General features: G+C 36.9%; 1 protein-coding gene across 1 annotated transcript in view; it reads left to right on the top strand.

Moving 5' to 3' along the window:
• Positions 1 to 18,333, top strand: part of LOC591536 (P2X purinoceptor 4) — a 67,841-nt gene that overhangs the window by 35,296 nt on the left and 14,212 nt on the right. The window contains exon 10 of the mRNA XM_030974947.1: positions 1,254 to 1,410. Coding sequence (XP_030830807.1) covers positions 1,254 to 1,410 — 157 coding nt within the window. The remainder of the gene's footprint in view (positions 1 to 1,253; positions 1,411 to 18,333) is intronic.

Genomic DNA, 18,333 nt, shown 5'->3' with positions numbered 1-18,333 from the left:
TTTTATTTGATTGAATTTCAATTCAATACAAACATAGATTGTTCTCTAATTGCTGTTTAATGACGCACGAATTGACTCGATGTTTTACGTCATCCATGATCACCGTTCATTTTTCTTCTCATTTTTCTTGTTTATCTTTCTTTCTTATTTCTCATCCATCCCTTTCCCCGTTTGTTGATGGAATTGGACGAAATGTTTGGAAAGCTTTTTTCTTGTACTTTTTTTGGCATTATTGTGTCAACTGGTATAGAGGTCAAGCTTGATTGTGAAGAAGGAAACAAACCAGTCTTAAAACGACGTTGACCCCCCCCCCCCCCCTAAATATCAAAAACTCCTGTCAGAAAATCTGAAAGGAGAAATCTGACAAAATTTTAACGTATTTTGGCAAGTAAACTAAATTGATGGCCACTCCTCCTTATTTTGTGGGGGAATTACATCACGTGGCGACAAATATCCTTAAATTTGTTGGGTGGAGGGGGAGGGGCTTCTGGGAAAGCTTGTTTGAGTAGTCGAGCTATTTTCACATTGGATATGGTATTGGGGCACCATTTCATTGATACTCCTTGCAAATATCCAATTCGAAAATATCGATGCGATAGCTTTGACATAACATTTCTAAATTAAGTCTCGGATAACAATTTTTAAAAATGGAATGCACCTTGTGCAAGACTTTGACAAAAAACAAAATGAACATTGAGGTAACAAAAATATCTCTGATTTAAAAAAAATCGACATTCTCATTCATGCCTCTTTTCAAGGCACCACAAATCTGCTTGACCTGTATACTTCACTTTTTTATTTTTATAAATTGTAATTTTGATGTATGTAGTGAAGAAACAGTGGCTATTCGTGATGTCATGTACACGTATTTGGCTTGTAGCCGTGGTGTTGTGTAAAAATCAATGTCTGGAATTGTCAAACAGCACACTGTCAAAATATGTTTATTTTTTATCATCCTTCTTGGACCTGACCCCCCATTTCACATGCATGACAATCAAATCATCCTAAGCATTTGTAAAACTGTGAGAAAATGTTTTGTCTCACCATGAAATTGGAATAATTTGTAACCTTAAACAAATATTTTGTTATTTCAAAGCAAAATGAACAAAGTTAAAAAAAATACAAAAATACTCAAAGACGGCACCACGGTTACGTAAAACAAAAAGCAGCTTAAATGTGAAGTTATGCGCTAAATACGTGTTGACCGAGTTACGTCACTAATAGCCAATGAATCAGGTTTCACTTTTACCCAGATTTGGGAAATTCTACAGAATCAACGACACGGAATACCGAGACTTGACCAAGGCGTACGGCATCCTCTTCCAAGTCAAGATCACCGGCGTGGCTGGCAAGTTCGACATCGTGCCGCTCATGTTAAACTTCGCATCGGGCGTTGCCCTCCTTTCATTGGTAAGAATCTTTGGCATGGCAAATTCATGTAATAATCAATGTCTAGTGATATAATGTTTGTGTTACAATGTCATGTGATGGGTGATGAGTGATATAATCATTCTATGTGAAAACGACAATGAATGTTGGTGACGTGTTTTATTGTGGCCCTCATGTTAAACTTCGCATTTGATGTTCCGCTCCTCTCATTGGTATGACTGTGTGGCATGGAGAGTTCATGTGACAAGACCATATAATGGTCATATTTGATATGAAGATGTCTATGATAATAAACGTTGGTGACATGTTTCATTGTACCGCTCATGTTAAACTTCGCATATGGTGTTTTGCTCCTGTCAGTGGTAAGGACATCCGGCATTGCAATGTCATGTGACAAGGTCACCTGACACTTTCATCATGATATAGTATGTGATGAGTGATTGATCGTGTAATAAGTGATATGTGATGTGAGCATGTGGTAAACCATGTGACATATTTCTGCGACATAATTATGATATGTGATACGGCGATGATATAACGATAGAGCCATTAGTGTCATGTCGAGAAAAAATGAAATTGTAAGAGACTTATCTGCTTCAAATGATGTACTTGTTTTCATCTGGATGAATATCGATATGCAACTGAGGCACTAATTATCAGACCTTTTTTTGCGTTTGTTTGTTATAGCGTCTCTCAAGCCACCTTTTCGCAAAATCTATAGTTATAATTAAAGAAATTCAGAAAAAATCTAATAAATGATTGTAAATCCTTTAAAATCTTTCCTCCACAAATTTTGTCCAGATGTCGTTCTTTCCCGTAACATTCCTGATACACTATGTTCGTGACAGCCCGATGCCATTTACCTCGATTTTGATATTGCACTCGCTCTATTCCCTCTTTAATGACCGGTAATGACCAGGCGAACAACCTCACGGAATAGAAGAATTACCACCATAATTGACAATTGCAATTCGTCGTTCTGACTTACGAGGGGTACCTTCTCCCTGACCAGTAGATGATCAGATAAGGGGTTATTCGTTAACTCGAAGGTTCGTAACTTCGAACATTTGATGCATTACTCCGAGGGTTCGTTATTCTAAAGGGTCGTAATTCCGGCAATTGTGTGTGTGTGTGTGTGTGTGTGTGTGTGTGTGTGTGTGTGGGGGTTTATTGGGTTTTTACAGACATGTATCAATAAAATATGATTATTCATTTCTGGGGACCAACCTTTCACGTTACCATCCGAAAGTCGTGAATTAAATGGGGGACACTTATTAGTAAATTCCGTAAGTCCTAAAACGATTCAGAGTTCTATTTCATGTTCTGAAATTATGAACCCTCAGATGTAACGCAGATAAAAAAAAACAGTCTGAATCTTGAACGGATAGTGAAAACTGTAGGGATTGTGGTAACAGGGTTATTAATAAAGGAGCTCCAGTACTCTTCAGTGCAACCTTAGCAACGTTAAAATGAATTTCAGAAAAGGAACAACCATTACATTTCTGATTTTCTGAGACCACTGAAATGTCTTTGAGTTTCAAGAGATGACGCCAATTAAATGATTTGGTTGAAAGTCTTGCTTTTATAACCTAGTGACGAAAAGCGTGTTTTTCCTATTTCAAATAATGTAATAAATCACCGCGGTTATTCTTTCTGGCGCCTGTTTAAGATATAACGTCTTTATAATGTCGGCATATAACGAAAATGTATTGCTTTGTGGGATTTATCAGACAATAATTGAATTCTTGAATTATAGAAGCGTTAATTCGAGCGACCTAACAACATTGCTGGTTCCACGAATATTCGGACAAATTTAATATCCACTAGGTAATTGTCACTTTCTATCTACTTTGACCATTTCACAAGCTCATAATGATGTCACTATCGCGTGTTGGTAGTCGAATGATGATTGAAATGTTTTCCCGGAAAGCCTCATCGAGTTTTAATGGTCTCCTTCAACACAAGTTTTTGTGGAGTGCCATACTCCAAATTGTTTACCAGAAGAGGTTAACTAGAAATGTGTTTTGTTACTGCATCGTGCAAAAACTCGTAGTTCCTTTTAATTGAATCGAGGTGGTTTGTTAAAAAGTAACAACAAAACAGGAGTGAGAGAGTTTTGAATACATTGTGTGCGGGCAAACTTAAATCCAGTGATCGGTGTAATGACATTTCTGTAATTAAAAGCGCTTAGAGAAATCGTAGAAGATTTAAGCGCTATATGAACCCAAAACACTATTATCATTACTGCCCCCAAATCCAGAGAGTATTTGTTATACCGAACATGAATCAATGCACAATCTATTAATTTAAACAAAAAATATCCAGGACCCCCACGCGTTAAAAACATAAAAACTTATCTTATACATTACAAGTCTACCTACTGCAACGTTTTGTTTTTTTTTGGGGGGGCGGCCTTCATATCATTCTTGGTTCTATCCGAATGGCTACTAGAAAATGTATTATTTTTAGGAATGGGGGCCTTTACATGTTTTATCACGCGCATAATCAGCACCTAACATCAAACAAATCGCATACATTATGGAAAAAAGAAATGCACATGAACTATCACTCCCATGGTGTCGAATGTACGTGGTAAAAAAGCAATACCCATACACGGAACACAGACACATGAATATTGATGTTAACATTTCGTAACGTTCCACTGGAGCGAAATGCCTGATCAAAAGGGAAAAAAACTGATGTTAATATCCAATAGAATGTGGGCGAAAAGCACATTTTACCCGATTGTTAACTTGCACCTGGACCATATGCAGACTTACGTCATGGTAATTGGTTCTCGAACTGAAGGGAATCCGTACTGATGATGTAAATGCTTCATTCAGACAGTCTGTCAGCGTTGCCCATTTGGACATTCTTCTTTAAGCAGAGGGTGCAATTAGTGTCACAAGACGGGTAACAGCAAAGGATAAGAGGCATGACTCGGGTGTACCCTCACCCATGACACATTGTTATAACATTCATCGCCCTGTGATGGTTGTATATACGAAACTAACACCCCCTTTACAATAATTGAAACCTGAGATATTCCACCGTTGAGGCACGGATGAGGGAATTCAGAAAAGGAAACCGGTTTTCGCTGTTAACCAGTTACACATCAACACGGTCATTTTCATATCGAAAAATATATTACATTTAAATGACGTGGAAAGAGTACCAACCCCAATTTTTTTTTTCCTTCTCACTTTAAGAATACACATTATTTATCAAGGCAATTTCTTTATTTTAGGCATTATATTTTATAAATGTCATGTACATTTCGATATTCTATTTGTGATGTAAAGATCATGCTAATCCTCATAACCATAGCTAATTCAATAAACATTCGCTAGTATAACATTATGATTTTTTTTCTTCGTGTTTCTAATACTGAATCTAATCTGCACAAGGAAACAACGATATGTATATTTCAACTTGCAAAGTGAATAAGCAAAATGCATTTGATCTTATCTTAGACTTAGATAAGATCTTTATTTTAAAAAAAACTTCACAACATGCATTTGTGTTAGTCATTGCCATATGCCCTCACGGTGACTATATGGTAGGAATACTCCCCAGGGAGAGAAGATGGTGCATATTGTGCGTAAATGAATCTGATAACCGGAGTGATGATATCTTTAAAGCGCTTAGTGACGGTATTTCGTATGAATCGCTTTATGAATCTCATTTATTATTATAATCATTAATCAGCTAACTGTTTAAGCTATCTTAGAGATAATCAGTAAAATTACATCACAGCATAGATTTATAAAGAAGAAGAAATAAGAAGATAAACTTATTAGCGAAATGGAATTAATCCTAAGACATAATTATTATTCAAAGATGTTACGACATGAAAGAAAAGTGCAAGTCAGAGCTCATGCTATCAGAATGTACTTTTGGGACTGGCGATTGTCTAGTGACCACGTGATAAATCCCGTCAAACACGGCAGTATGACAACAGAAAGAGACACGAGACCTCATCTCCATGATTCTATGGGGTTACTGTGCTTTATCGGATTCGTTGTTTTATTTTATTTATGCCTCGTGAGAAATAGAGAGTTCCTTGAAGTGTGGAGGAGCAAAATGTTGGATCTTATAAGCTCTGGTGTGTGCCAATGGCATGTAAATTGGATAACATATTTGCTGGATGTCCATAACATGATGAAATCAATTTTTAAAAAAGATTTGTACTTGTCTAAAAATGTATACATAAACGCTATTAGGTTATTCCGCCGTTGGCACTAAGAAGGATATACATTTTCATATGAGAGGGCAACAGTTAGGGAAATTTTAGGGGAAATATCGTTTTAGGTAGTATTACCATTGCCACATGATGAAGAAAAATAATATGTAAACAAAAAAGTTTCTTTTTTAATGTAACAAATAGTTTAATCACTCTAAATAACATGTTCATATCTTCTACAGATACCATTTAATCATCAATTAAAATAAAGGTACACTGTATATATATATTGTGTTAATAATACAGTTGCAAAAAAATGCAGTTCGTTAAGTTAATAGACTGTTAACGGGGCAAGCGGTAGCCAAACACTTTATTTTAAAGATATTTATTTTGAAGAGAGATCAAAGAGACGGGAGAGAGAGGAAGGGGGAGAGCCCGTTGTTTCTTGCAGTTCAAGCGCAAAATATCTGACCAATAACATATTTGCTCAAAAAGCAATCGACGGGGTTCAAACATTTGTATTCTATTCATAAACCTATTCCGTCCTCTTGGGGCTCTGTGGAGAGGTTCTACTGCTCTACACGTAGGTTTGCAAGCAACCTCTTGACCACATTCTCACAAGTAAAGAAAGTCGTATTTCAGAGTCTAAAAATATATACATCCGTCAGATAAATACTTGAATTGCGACCTCTCCACCATCCCCAAATTCCCCTTCCCCCCTCTCTCTCTTTCTCTCTCTCTCTCTCTTTCTCTCCTTTTCCCTTTCTTTCTCTCTCTCTCTATCCTACCCCTTTCCTCTCACTATCCTTAAGATGTGTGACGTTTGCATCTGTGTGTTTTAATGCAGTAATCGAGCCTGTAATTCTCTTGTCGGTATTTTGATATCACTCTTCGTTCATGGAAAGAAACTCGTATACTGGCTTCTTTACTTGCGTTTTCCTCCTTCCAGATTGAATTACTCTGTATTAAGCGGTCCGATGAAAATAAAAACCTGCTGAAATACCTTATCTAAATCATACTATTATTATTATTTTTTTTTTGGGGGGGGAGGGGTTGGCCTTTAGTAATTTGTTTTGTTTTAAATTGAAGTGCAACAATTATTCAGTTTCAAATCAAATAATAACACGTCCTAAACCTGTTTATCTCTGAATGTGACTTGTTTACAGGGGGAACATGCAAGCTTATCATCGAAATGATAAGTTTCATGCATGGACCCGTTTCACAGAGCCTTTTTTCAATGACAAATAACAAGAATCAGTGAAAAATCTGCTATAAACAACAAGGATTTCGCTAGCTTAATGATGACAAGTTTGTAAAATGGGGCCCTGATCTCTTCTTACTGTTACGACTGCTAAAGGCATAAACATTGATGATGATGCATGATTGTTGGTGTGGTAGATCGATGATATGATGCTTGGTGACGTTTGAAAATGGATGATGAATCATTCAAGGACATATTCGTTGTTCTTTAGATCATGAAGTGATTTAAGGCATGAAAAATCGATCTATCGTTAAAAAAAACACAGATGCGGAATTTACATGGGTGTTCGTTAAAAGTAGGTTAGTGCAATGGCTGCCATAACTTTTTGGGGACAAGCATTCCAACAGCTATTAAAATGGTTCAGTAGCTCTTGATCCAAAGCCCTAAAAACATACCAGATGCATGAAAAGAAAGAACAAACATTTAGTACGTATTTTTTTCAATTTTGCTGAATTTCGACAAAAAAATATTTGGTTTAAAACCCTCAAATTGGCAACAGATGGAGAGGTTTTAAATAATAAAAGGGATAACAGGCTATACGAGAAACATGGGAGTGCTTATAGAATGTTCCACGAGTCTGTCATTTGTCTACCCTTTTATTTTCTTGCCTAATCAGGGATATATGCACAACCCAGATTCGTAATGAGACTTAGTAATGGCCTTAGGGATCGGTTATTGACTTCTCTACTTTAGAGGGTGGGGATCCTGTAAAGGCCTTTGAGTTTGCCTTAAAATTCAATTCGTCTCATTTCCATAAAAGTTAGTTGATAAATAGCAGGATACCTTTCTTATTTTTTACCTGATTATCTTTCAAGTAGAATAGTATGCGACAGATGAAAAATTATTATATGAGGACTCATTTTTCGAGATCCGAATTAAGGTGGTTCTCTCCTTCTTTATTTTAAATCTTAGCAATGAAATAGACGCAATAAAGTGCAACGCAGGATTTGTATATAAGCGTGTACAAATTATTTGTCCAAAAGATCAAATTTACCATAGTTGTATTTCTTTATTAATGGGATTCATGCCGTTACTGTGCATGATTCTTAAAATGTTATGGAAAAATGATGGAATTCAGAATTTAACTTTTTAGCCTTAGGAATAAAAAAGGAGAGAACAAACAAGACACTATATCGAATGTAGAAATGATAATAAAACAGTTGCAAGTGAATCGGTGCACCCTTAATCACTTTGGAAGTTGTCAAAAAAAACATACGCAGCAAATCTATATTAGCTGGTTTGATCATCCATGATCTTCCTAATGACGCAAGTACCCAAATGACGAGGATATCATACAATGCCCCCAAGAATGTTTCGATTTGATGACCTTACCGCACCTCAGATGACCACTTTACACCAAACATTTTTAAAACGAATGAAATCCAAGGCCTATTTTACGAATATCCTGATAAACCAGATTTTTAAATGGCCCAGAACGCCGGATTCTTGGCGACATGGATACCATCGATAATGATTTCTGATCCGAAAACCATGCATGGTTTGCGAAATGTGTTGAATTTGGTAGATTCCATAAAAGCCTCCTTTATTAAAATGTATGTTTTTTTATCTCGGTATTGCGCAAGCGCGGCTAGAATTAATGCGATATTAATGACTACTGCCTACGGGTTGATACTTACGTGAAGTATGATGTCTATACCGCCTTAGAGGGTCATGATCGTGTGAATGTTCGGCAAAGACCTCGTATTCTATGACGTGCGAAAAAAATCAACCTTTTGCCAGTGCTAGAATCTGCTTTTGATTTTGGTTCCGGGAGTCAAATAGCCGGCAGATTTTTTTTTAAAAGGGGGAAATAATGTAACTATAACTCCTTCTCATCCATTGATTTTCTACCCATTCCTCAACTATAACTGCAAAGGTGTGAATTTATTGATTTCAGTTAATAGCTGTTATCATGAACATCTGCAGTCACTTCTCCTAATGACAATTAAGAACTATGTTCCCGATCCTCCTCTTCCTCTCCCACTCTTATACCGTCTCTATTTCATTTCTTGGGGACACAATCGTATTGCAGTATGAGTAAGATGATAAACTTCTTTTCGATTTGATTCCTTTTTGCTCCAAGGCGGTGGAAAATTTAGAGCAACACCGTTCAGGGCTCACTGCTTTTTATTGGTTGTCTCTTCGACGATACCGTATTATGTACAGCTCTAGCTCTGGCTTGAATCCAACTTGGCGTCAACGTAGGGAGAAATGTGAGAGACATTGGCGTAGCAAGAATCCAATCATTGAGGAGGATATGGCACGATGGGGGACACCGGTCTTAATACTCGGAAAAATGACTTTCGAATTTACAAGGTTACTCTTTAAGGGGAGGGTGCGGGATTTGTTCTTCCCCCTGTCCCGTTTCTGCTCTCTTTTCTCGCTCTCTCTTTCTTTCTTCTTTTTTTTTGTCACCATTTTAATGGGAGGGGGGCACATGCCCCTCGTGGGTCAGGTAGCTACGCCACTTGTCATGGACATCCATCCCAGGAGGGATAACAATTTGTTTAGTAGAGATAAACAATGCTGAGCAGACTCGTACGGTATTCATGAAGGAGAAGAAACAACAGTACAATTATAATGATTCCTATGCAAGGGCGGTAAAAGGATAGCTACTTAGCCTTAGGATATATCGGATGGCTACTCGCACGTGCTCTCCAGAGAGGATTCAGTCTTTAGCCGTAATCTAATAAGCCTCAGCTTGTTGTCAATCGAGTATTAAATATTTAATCATGTGCGGAACATTCCAATCTGATGTTTAAAAAAACTATTTTGGGGGTTCATTTCCAACTCGTATTTTCCATTGCTCTTCAGCGGATTAAAGTTTGCCCTGTGTTGGTTTTAAGAAGTTATTAATGTAATGTATTGAATAATTATTCAGTTTCAACTACTCATATGACATCGGTCCAACTTGTAAAACCCGTATGACCGCCACAGATCTAATGCAATGTACGTTGGCAATCATAACCCTTGAGGTGACGTGAGGGGCCGCGAACACAGAAGATAACGCATGGGACCGCGTCATGCCTGTGTAATGCAAACAGATGAATAACCAGCCGCTGCCAACGGGTATTTTCCTCCGTAAGGGGTTGAATAAATCACACTTATTTCATGTGCATGCCTCGTTGCAACTCGACCATACAGCTAGCCAGGCATTTCTTGAATCACCCGACTGTCTTGCTCCTTCCCGTCCGTCTTCTTGTGTCTTAAATAACACGCATCATCGCTTGAAACTGATGCGAGAATCGCCGCACGCCCACGCATAAAAGCACATAAACTCAAATGATATAAACGCAGTAATAATTGTCAATTACTCAGCGGGAGAACCTTGCAAGGGGTACGGAGATCCTCAGGCGGAGCTCTACAAACATTAGGCCCCATCCTCCGGCGCCGTAACGATTCCTGAAAGTGACGCTCGTGTTGCGCCTTTTTTCGTCGTCTTCCTCGTCTTTTTCTCCCTCCTTTTTTTTTCCCGCCTATAAGGCGAGGATTGAGACGATATATAGAGAGAAGACCTTTCAAGATGTACCAAACTAGAGGCATTAGGTGCCAGCTTTGATCTGGATGTATCTCCTTCTTAACTTTTGCCTAATGACTTGAAAGGTTATCATTGCTCAGTGGATTCAGCTACGAGAGGGTCGATTTGGGGAAATGAAGACTCGTTTATAGAAGTGTGATTTATTGTGTAGATGGTTATGTATCCCCTTCCATGACGATAATGTTCAATTATGATTTAGCTCTTGATAAAATCTAGAAAATCTAGACCCCTGTGTTTACATTAATCATTTTATTTCGTCGAAGTTCGTGCGAGTGTTTGTGCATGTGCGTATGTGAGTGTGCGTTGTGCATGTGTTTGGGTCTTTTCTTTCTTTCTCTTCCTCTCTCTGACTCTCTCTCTCCCTCCTATTTAGTAGTGAAAAATCATAAATGATATCCACACCCCTGAGAATAACATGGCTCAAGTGATGTTCTCTTACAAGCAGCAGCTATCCGAAGTCAATTAAATGAATTTGTTAGAAATTAAATTCGACGAAAGATAGGAAATCTTGATTTGCGCAATAAAAAGTGCCCATATTCCTTTAACTATACAATAAGACTTCAGATTCATTTTTAGTTGACAAGGATTTGCTTTATCACCATCTACTCTGGTTTAAAGATTATTCAACAATATGTAATGTGGCCGACCATCTTTGAACATAGTTATTCCAAAGTTCCCGGATAGCACAATTTTGCCCAATTGAGGCAATAATAATATGGTCAAATTATGATTCCTTTGATGTTGCTTTAAGTTTGCAAGATTCGGGGGAAGATGATCAGACTCATAATTACCCTGGTAATGGGCAGAGTTATTTTTACAAACTATTATTAACACTCAAAGACTGATATTAACACCTTTTAAATTGCACTAGTTTTTCTCATAGCACTTCGCAATGTCCATCCCAAAGTAAAGTGCATTGACTCCCACTGAACCTTTTCACCACTGACTGACCGAAGTTATTATTATCAAATCGCAGACATGACAAGCGTGAAGATATGACTAGCGGCGATGGGAAACATCTTCAATTCCAGAAGACCATCTTTTCAAACACGAGTTAGCGATCAGTTTCTTAAACTAATTAAAGATGAACGAGGAGATGCAGAAAAACAGGCAGAAAAACAAGCTGTTTCTTCATTTGATAATTTCATAGACCAAATAAGAATTACGACATATCTTGTTAACATTCATATTGAGAATTGGTCAGACTGGTTCAGTGTTGTGACTTAAAACTAAAACATGACGTAATTAATCGTTGGTGTCCGTTTCAGTGAGCTTCGTTCGGAGACATTTTCCACCCCCACAATGAGGTAAAAATGAGGGACTTCAGATTAGTACGTGGGCCCCCTAAATGTAGTTCTGCCTTGAAATTACCTTTTTTCATAATGATATCACGTCATTAAACATATTACATCATGAATCCGGGTCCAAGAAACAAGGAAAGGAATCTGACTCTTCTCTTAAATGTATTTGTTTCAGTGAGACTCGACATACTTTTATCATTTAAATTAAGGGAAATATATTCAATATATACAGTAACAATATTAATCTAGCAGGTCAGAATCCGTTATATCATGGGAAAACTCGAAACGCATATTTCACAAAAACTACCGCTTCTGCGGTGAAATATGATGATTCGGTAGTCGATATATGAAGTGCGATTTCCCATCAGAGCCCCCTTGATGTCAAAGGATTCCTTTTTAGTAGTCAGAACACTTGTGGTACACGTGTTCATTGCCATTATTTTTCTTTACATGTTCCAGCACTTCACCGAGGAAAAGAAAACAGGAAAATGGCTTTTATAGCGGGTAGTTTTTTTCAATATTGATTTGTGGTTAGTCAATTTCCATACGAAGACTTCGTGCACGATGATCCGAGGCTCTTCTGTTATATACTGCACATTTAGACACGTTTTAAGAACTTCTAACCGTGAAACATAACTGCGATTCTGTTCCTATACTGATACTTCTCGGTTTTATACATAAAAAGCGATTTTATTCACATTTGTATTAATTGGTTGAAGACTTACTTTAAAAAAGAATAACACGACTCTATACCCTTAACTTGTTAACGCTAACACTAAAGCATTTACATATTCGATCATCATTTCAATAGTATAACATTTCTTTCTCTTGAAAGAGCTAATGCACATGCCATATCGAGATTAATCTGCCTGTGGCGTTCCTTTGGTGAAGATATAAAAGTGGCAATACCTTTCTGATAAGGTTGAACTGCTAAAATTACATTTTTGTAAGATTACTTTCAATTTTGGTAAGGTCAGGGTAGAATTCTGATACTCCAAATCTAAAAACGGGTTAAGCCGCTTACACCACACGAGAAGGTTAAAATGATTTCCCATGAGGCGATGCGTAGATTAAATGCAAAAAATAGCATTTGTGAACTTTCGAAGAACATGAAATCCTGTTACTAATACACTTATTTTTTTAAGAACATCTCTTTGTATTCATTTAAAACAATGTAAACCTGTAACACAAAATATTGAGAATTTCCATGCCGTTTGTGTAGACGTCATAAATGTAATAATATGACTTTTTGTATATGACTGAACCTTCGTTGCATGTAGTCGAGTAAAGGATTAGGATCTTACTTGTAGTTAAACGTGTACTTAAATAATCACGGGCGACCCCCAAAGGAATATACCCTTGAATACTTTGAAATTCGTGCCTTGAACTCGTCCAAGATGAGGTTTTTCGTAGCCACTAAAGTAGTCATAATGCACTTTATTTTGTTAAAAACACAATTGCTCGGACACCTCAAACAATAGGCTCTGAAAGATGCAATGATAAACAGAAGGTTATAGGTTCTGATCAATAAATAGATGAGAACACATTATCGCTATGAATACGCTGTGCGACCATCAACATGAAAATATGTTCTTATTTAATTTCCCATATTATTGCACAATCATATTTAAGCTACAGTTTTCAGCCAAAGTATTCCTATAGAAAATATAGTTCTTAATAATATATAATTTCATTATTTAATTTTGTGCTCAATAACAAAAATAGCATGGCTGACTTTTATATTGTGTTGATGTTTTCAATTAACATACAAAATTGTTGTTTCATCTCTTTTTAACAAATCTCCGAAATGGTCACAATCTTTAGGAGAAAGGTGAAAATATGATGAGCAGCTGCGATTTTTTAATATCATAATAGAATGGTTATATAGTGGCTCCAACATCCAATTTAAAAAATCTTATTTTCCGGTCAGTTCATGTCCCGAAGCCTTACTCTTTTAATACATCACATCTAGTGGTCATCTCCCAGACGGAATTTACTTCGCACCATGTGGTCATCTAATTTTTATCGGCCGCCCGTCCTTCTTGGCCAACTAAACCTTCTTCTGTTTAATGAAGAGAAGGTTGAGTTGCTGAAAATAACTTGTGGCAAATCTTATTCTTTTTATGTCAGTTTTGAAGATAGAAATGTCTTCTGAAAAAGAGTGATTGCTCTAAAAATGCCCTCAAATTCAAAAAAATATACCCGAACAAATAGCTAATTTGGGGGAATCTTTCATGCCACATGAATGTCTAGTTTCTAAATTTAGTATTTTGTGTGCAGCACATGTCCTTTTCATCGATTAAGCTTAGGACGATTTGTTATAAAACTGATTTTACGAAAGCTCACAATATACACAGAATCATATGAACTCTGTACATATGCAACCATTCCAACTTGATTCCAGTTTCTTTAGCAATCTTATTGGATTACTTGAACTCAACTTCATCTTTGACGTAACCATTCCGGTATAGAGATGATGTTGAATAAGACAATGTAACAAGAAAACAGTCTTTATCACTTTCCAGATCTTGACATCATAAACAGGAAATGAAGCATCAGAAGGAATGATACCAAAGCTGTAGAGTGAAGACGAAGAAAGGGAGATGGGTATAGGTATAGGATATGGACGATGAAGCAGAATAGGAAAGGAATAAGATCAATGTTCCATTAAATGAAATGTGAAAGTGTGTTGTTAATATATTTTATGAAACTATAACAGTCGTTGTCTTTCTTGATGAGGAAAGCAAATCATACGTATGGTTGATTAAAAAAAAACTGGAAAACAAATTGGTATGTGATACAGAAAACTTTCATCAGTCGGGGATAATGATAACATGTAGTTTTTAAGCTTCTAACAACCTTAAATTTGTTATGCAAGCTTTCATCCACTCCTGTGTTTGCCATGTGCAGATATAAATGAACATTTTCGTATGGCATTAGAAGGTTATTTGCCGAAATTTTCATTGAATAAAAACTTTGCAATCAGTTGCAACTGTCATGATTAAACTTGTTGATAATTTAAACTAGACCACCTTATTCATAACAGGTTAAAAATACTTATTCCAAGAAATGTGAGCTATTTTAATCGAAGTAATATTTCCCCCTCAACCTGTGAAAATACTAATCCATGCATTATTCTAACTCACTGTACACCTGTGAGCTATAAAAACAATCATTACTGTTGTGATATACAGCACATTTCAAATAAATCAATACATAAGATATCAAATTGTGCACTACGTTTTTTATGAACATACCTCTTAAAACATCAGTGTCCCCATAGAGTTACATTATTCTCTTTAAATCAATACATTTTCAAATGAGAACAATTTTCCTAATTTAAATATAGACTTTACTTCACTCACCTGCGTATAAAATCTAATCTATTTCTCACCCTCAAGTCAAATTACTTAACTTATATATTGTCCCTCAGGTACAGAAGCAAGTTTCCATATCTTGTAATTATGTCCATAAAAACCCGAACGATGTTTTCCCTTGCTCGTTTTCTTGCTTGATTGCGTGTATAACACTGCGTTTTTAAGCCAATGTAACCGGCGAAACTCTTAAATGCTCGGGCAATGCGAACTGATCAAATTTGTGTGGCGTCATACGGATAACCTCTCTAGGAAATAACCGATCGATACAATCTAAGATAGGACGGATAGCTGATACCCCATTGACGATTCTCTCTAAAGTTACTCAAACTGTGCCAAAGGTATCGGGTGACAGAATAGCCTCTCAGATTAGGCAGATAATGAATGAAGTAACTTCGTGAAAGATCGGCTAAATTCGGAAAGACCGGAGGGCCGGACAGAGATTAGTTTTGTATCGATATATTCCGTGGTTAGAGTATCCGCGTTAAAAACTTTTAAATCTCTTCTTTATATGCCATGAAGATAAGACAGATAATGAAGGAAGTTACTTTTTAAAGATCGGCTAAATTCGGAAAAGACCGGAGGCCCGGGCAGAGAGTAGTTTTGTATTGATATCGTTGGGGATTTACCAATAGATTATGCACGTTAAACGCTTTCAATTCCCTTCCTTTGAAAGTCCTTACTTAATGTATAAACACAGCAAAACCATTAATCCATTAATGCATCATAGGACGTATGTCTTGGCGACTGAAATAGCCAATTCCGTATCTAAATGATTAAACTAGAAAGAGAAAATATATACATGTACATTTGTTTATGTAAAATTCTTGACTAAACAGCACTGAACTATTCAAACTCATACAAATTCAAAATTAGCTTTAAAATAAAGAAAACCGAGAGTAACTGGCTGCTTACTGTTAACAAATGATTTGAATTTTCCCCACTATATTTTTTTTTAACAAGCAACGCTAACAACAAATAATAGGGTTATTTCTAAAGTTTGTTTCCTAAGAAGACTGATACCTTTGGACTTATCATTGTTTCCTTGAATTACGATATAAAATAGTATAACCAAAGTTAACGCTTGAAGCGTCTGTGCAAATCAGCAGACTGTAATTACATAAACTATTCTGTGCGTTTTGGTCTTTCCTTTTTTGCGCCTTTTATCATTTCTGGGTCCCCGACCAAAGTGCTCTTGTCGAGGCTCCGGGGGGACCACTCCTATTTCTCGCCCTAACCATGTTAATTGTCCCTAACGTCATGCCTGGGGTCTCGCATTCCTTGTAATCTATATTTTTCATGTCGTATTTAAAAGGCAACCTCTTCCTTAACTATCCCGCCTTTTTTCGGAAGGTCTGAAGACCATGACGTCTGCTCATAAAGTCATCCCTATGGAATCTCAGCATATCAAGTAATGTCTCTCTCGGTCAATTATCTTACTTCGGGTTTCGCTCCTCCTTTTCGTTTTGGCACACATTGAATTACAGAGGAAAAGCAAAGCAAAGCAAATGTTTTGAAAGAGATTTATAAATTTGTTTATGCTTATTTTACGGGGGACCAGATCTTGACTTTTAGAAATTTCCAGATTATATGGAAATTCATACAACATAAGAATATTGTTCTCGTACGCTGTGCCTATCATGTTATTAGCTTGACATGTCGACTTATATATTAGATTATTATCAAACCGCTTTATTGAAGCTGTCTGGCGAAGTAAATTTTGTCTAAAACAAACAAAAACGTTAAAATGACCGGTTGAAGATGATTTCCGTCAATGTATCAGCAGTTGCAAGGAGCTTCGTAAGTACGGAAGATAAATATGAAATCAATTATAGATAACGACGAAGTTCACATCTTACATAGATCATATAATGGTGCTTTGTCATCATCTCCACTTTAAAGAACGAAATACATTTCGATGCAAACATTAACATACTCTTTTGAACGGTCTCTTTAGAAGTGTTAACACGCCCTTGACTTCCTGACGCATAATAGATAACGACGAAGTTCACATCTAACATAGATCATATAATGCGCTATGTCATCTATGCTTTAAAGAACAAAATACATTTCGAAGCATACACTTACATCCTCGTGTGAACGGTCTCTCTGGAAGTGTTAACACGCCCTTGACTTCCTGACGCACACATAGAGCCAAAGCTTTGTACGTCGATCCCTTTCGTTCGTCAATTATGCTGCTTCCTTCATTTGTATTCGCCGCAACGCGTTGCAGGATAATTCATCCATGTCGCCTGCCGTGGTCCGTGGGGAGCAGCGAAAATAATGAATCAGACCTTGGTGACATCTTGGCTTACCGCTAACGACGTTGTGATTTGGTCTCTTGGTTAAACCAAACCCTAGTCAAAGTTATTATTTCCTCCACACAGACCCTTCTCCTTTTTTCTCATTTCCTTCCTCAAAAGGGTCACTTCCTCATTTGTTTATTACCATTTGCATAGTCTTTCTTCATATTTTTCTTTTCAATGTTTCTGTTTGGTGAACTCATTTTCTTTCATTAAAATCGGGTTAATGCATAAATGACGAATTGGTTAATAAAGTACGAACATGGAAATGTGTTGGTGCTATTACTGATGTTGTTGTTTTTAAGTAATTTTAAAGACATCTCCTTTTGTTTCAGCTTATTTTCTTAAACTTCACAAATTTTCAGGCAGTAGATTTTACATGAATCATTCCTCTGTTGTTTCATTACTATCCTCTCCTTCTCTTTCTTTCTTTCTTGTCAGTCTGTGTGACTTATTCCATTATTCGATTTCCATGATACATCATAGTCATTTATATTTTCAACGAACAGACTTCTGTGGTGTTTCTGCGCATTCATCTTCTCATTAATCACAACATCTATGTCAGCTGTTTATAGTGAATATTGATCTAAAAGACTGAGATATCTTCATTCTCGTGGGGGAGAAAAAAAACTCCCAAAACGGCTGTTCTCCCTGGTGATATTTTCATCTTTTCCATAGGCCCCCTTTCCATTTCGTTTCGTTTAGCACACCTCAAGTCGTGAACAAGTCCTCGATTAGAAGCGACAAGCAGATGCCATTATTATTACCTTTCGAGTCCGCGCCAGTGTGTGGAGAGGACTGAAGGAGCTACATATTGTATCCTCGACTTTTTAAGACTGTCAAATTTGATGGAATTGGTCATCTGGTTGGCAGATACCCATCTAATCCACACTCTGATCGCCGATGCCCTTTTTGAAACGAAAGATGAACCACGAATCGCGGTGAACATCCCCGTAGGATATATTTGCCCGGGTCTCTGAAATC

Source organism: Strongylocentrotus purpuratus, unplaced genomic scaffold (genome assembly GCF_000002235.5).
Source record: "Strongylocentrotus purpuratus isolate Spur 01 unplaced genomic scaffold, Spur_5.0 spur5_contig_867, whole genome shotgun sequence".
Lineage (NCBI taxonomy): Eukaryota > Metazoa > Echinodermata > Echinoidea > Camarodonta > Strongylocentrotidae > Strongylocentrotus > Strongylocentrotus purpuratus.
The sequence above is the reverse complement of the archived record's forward strand: the minus strand, read 5'-3'. Positions and strand labels throughout refer to the sequence as shown.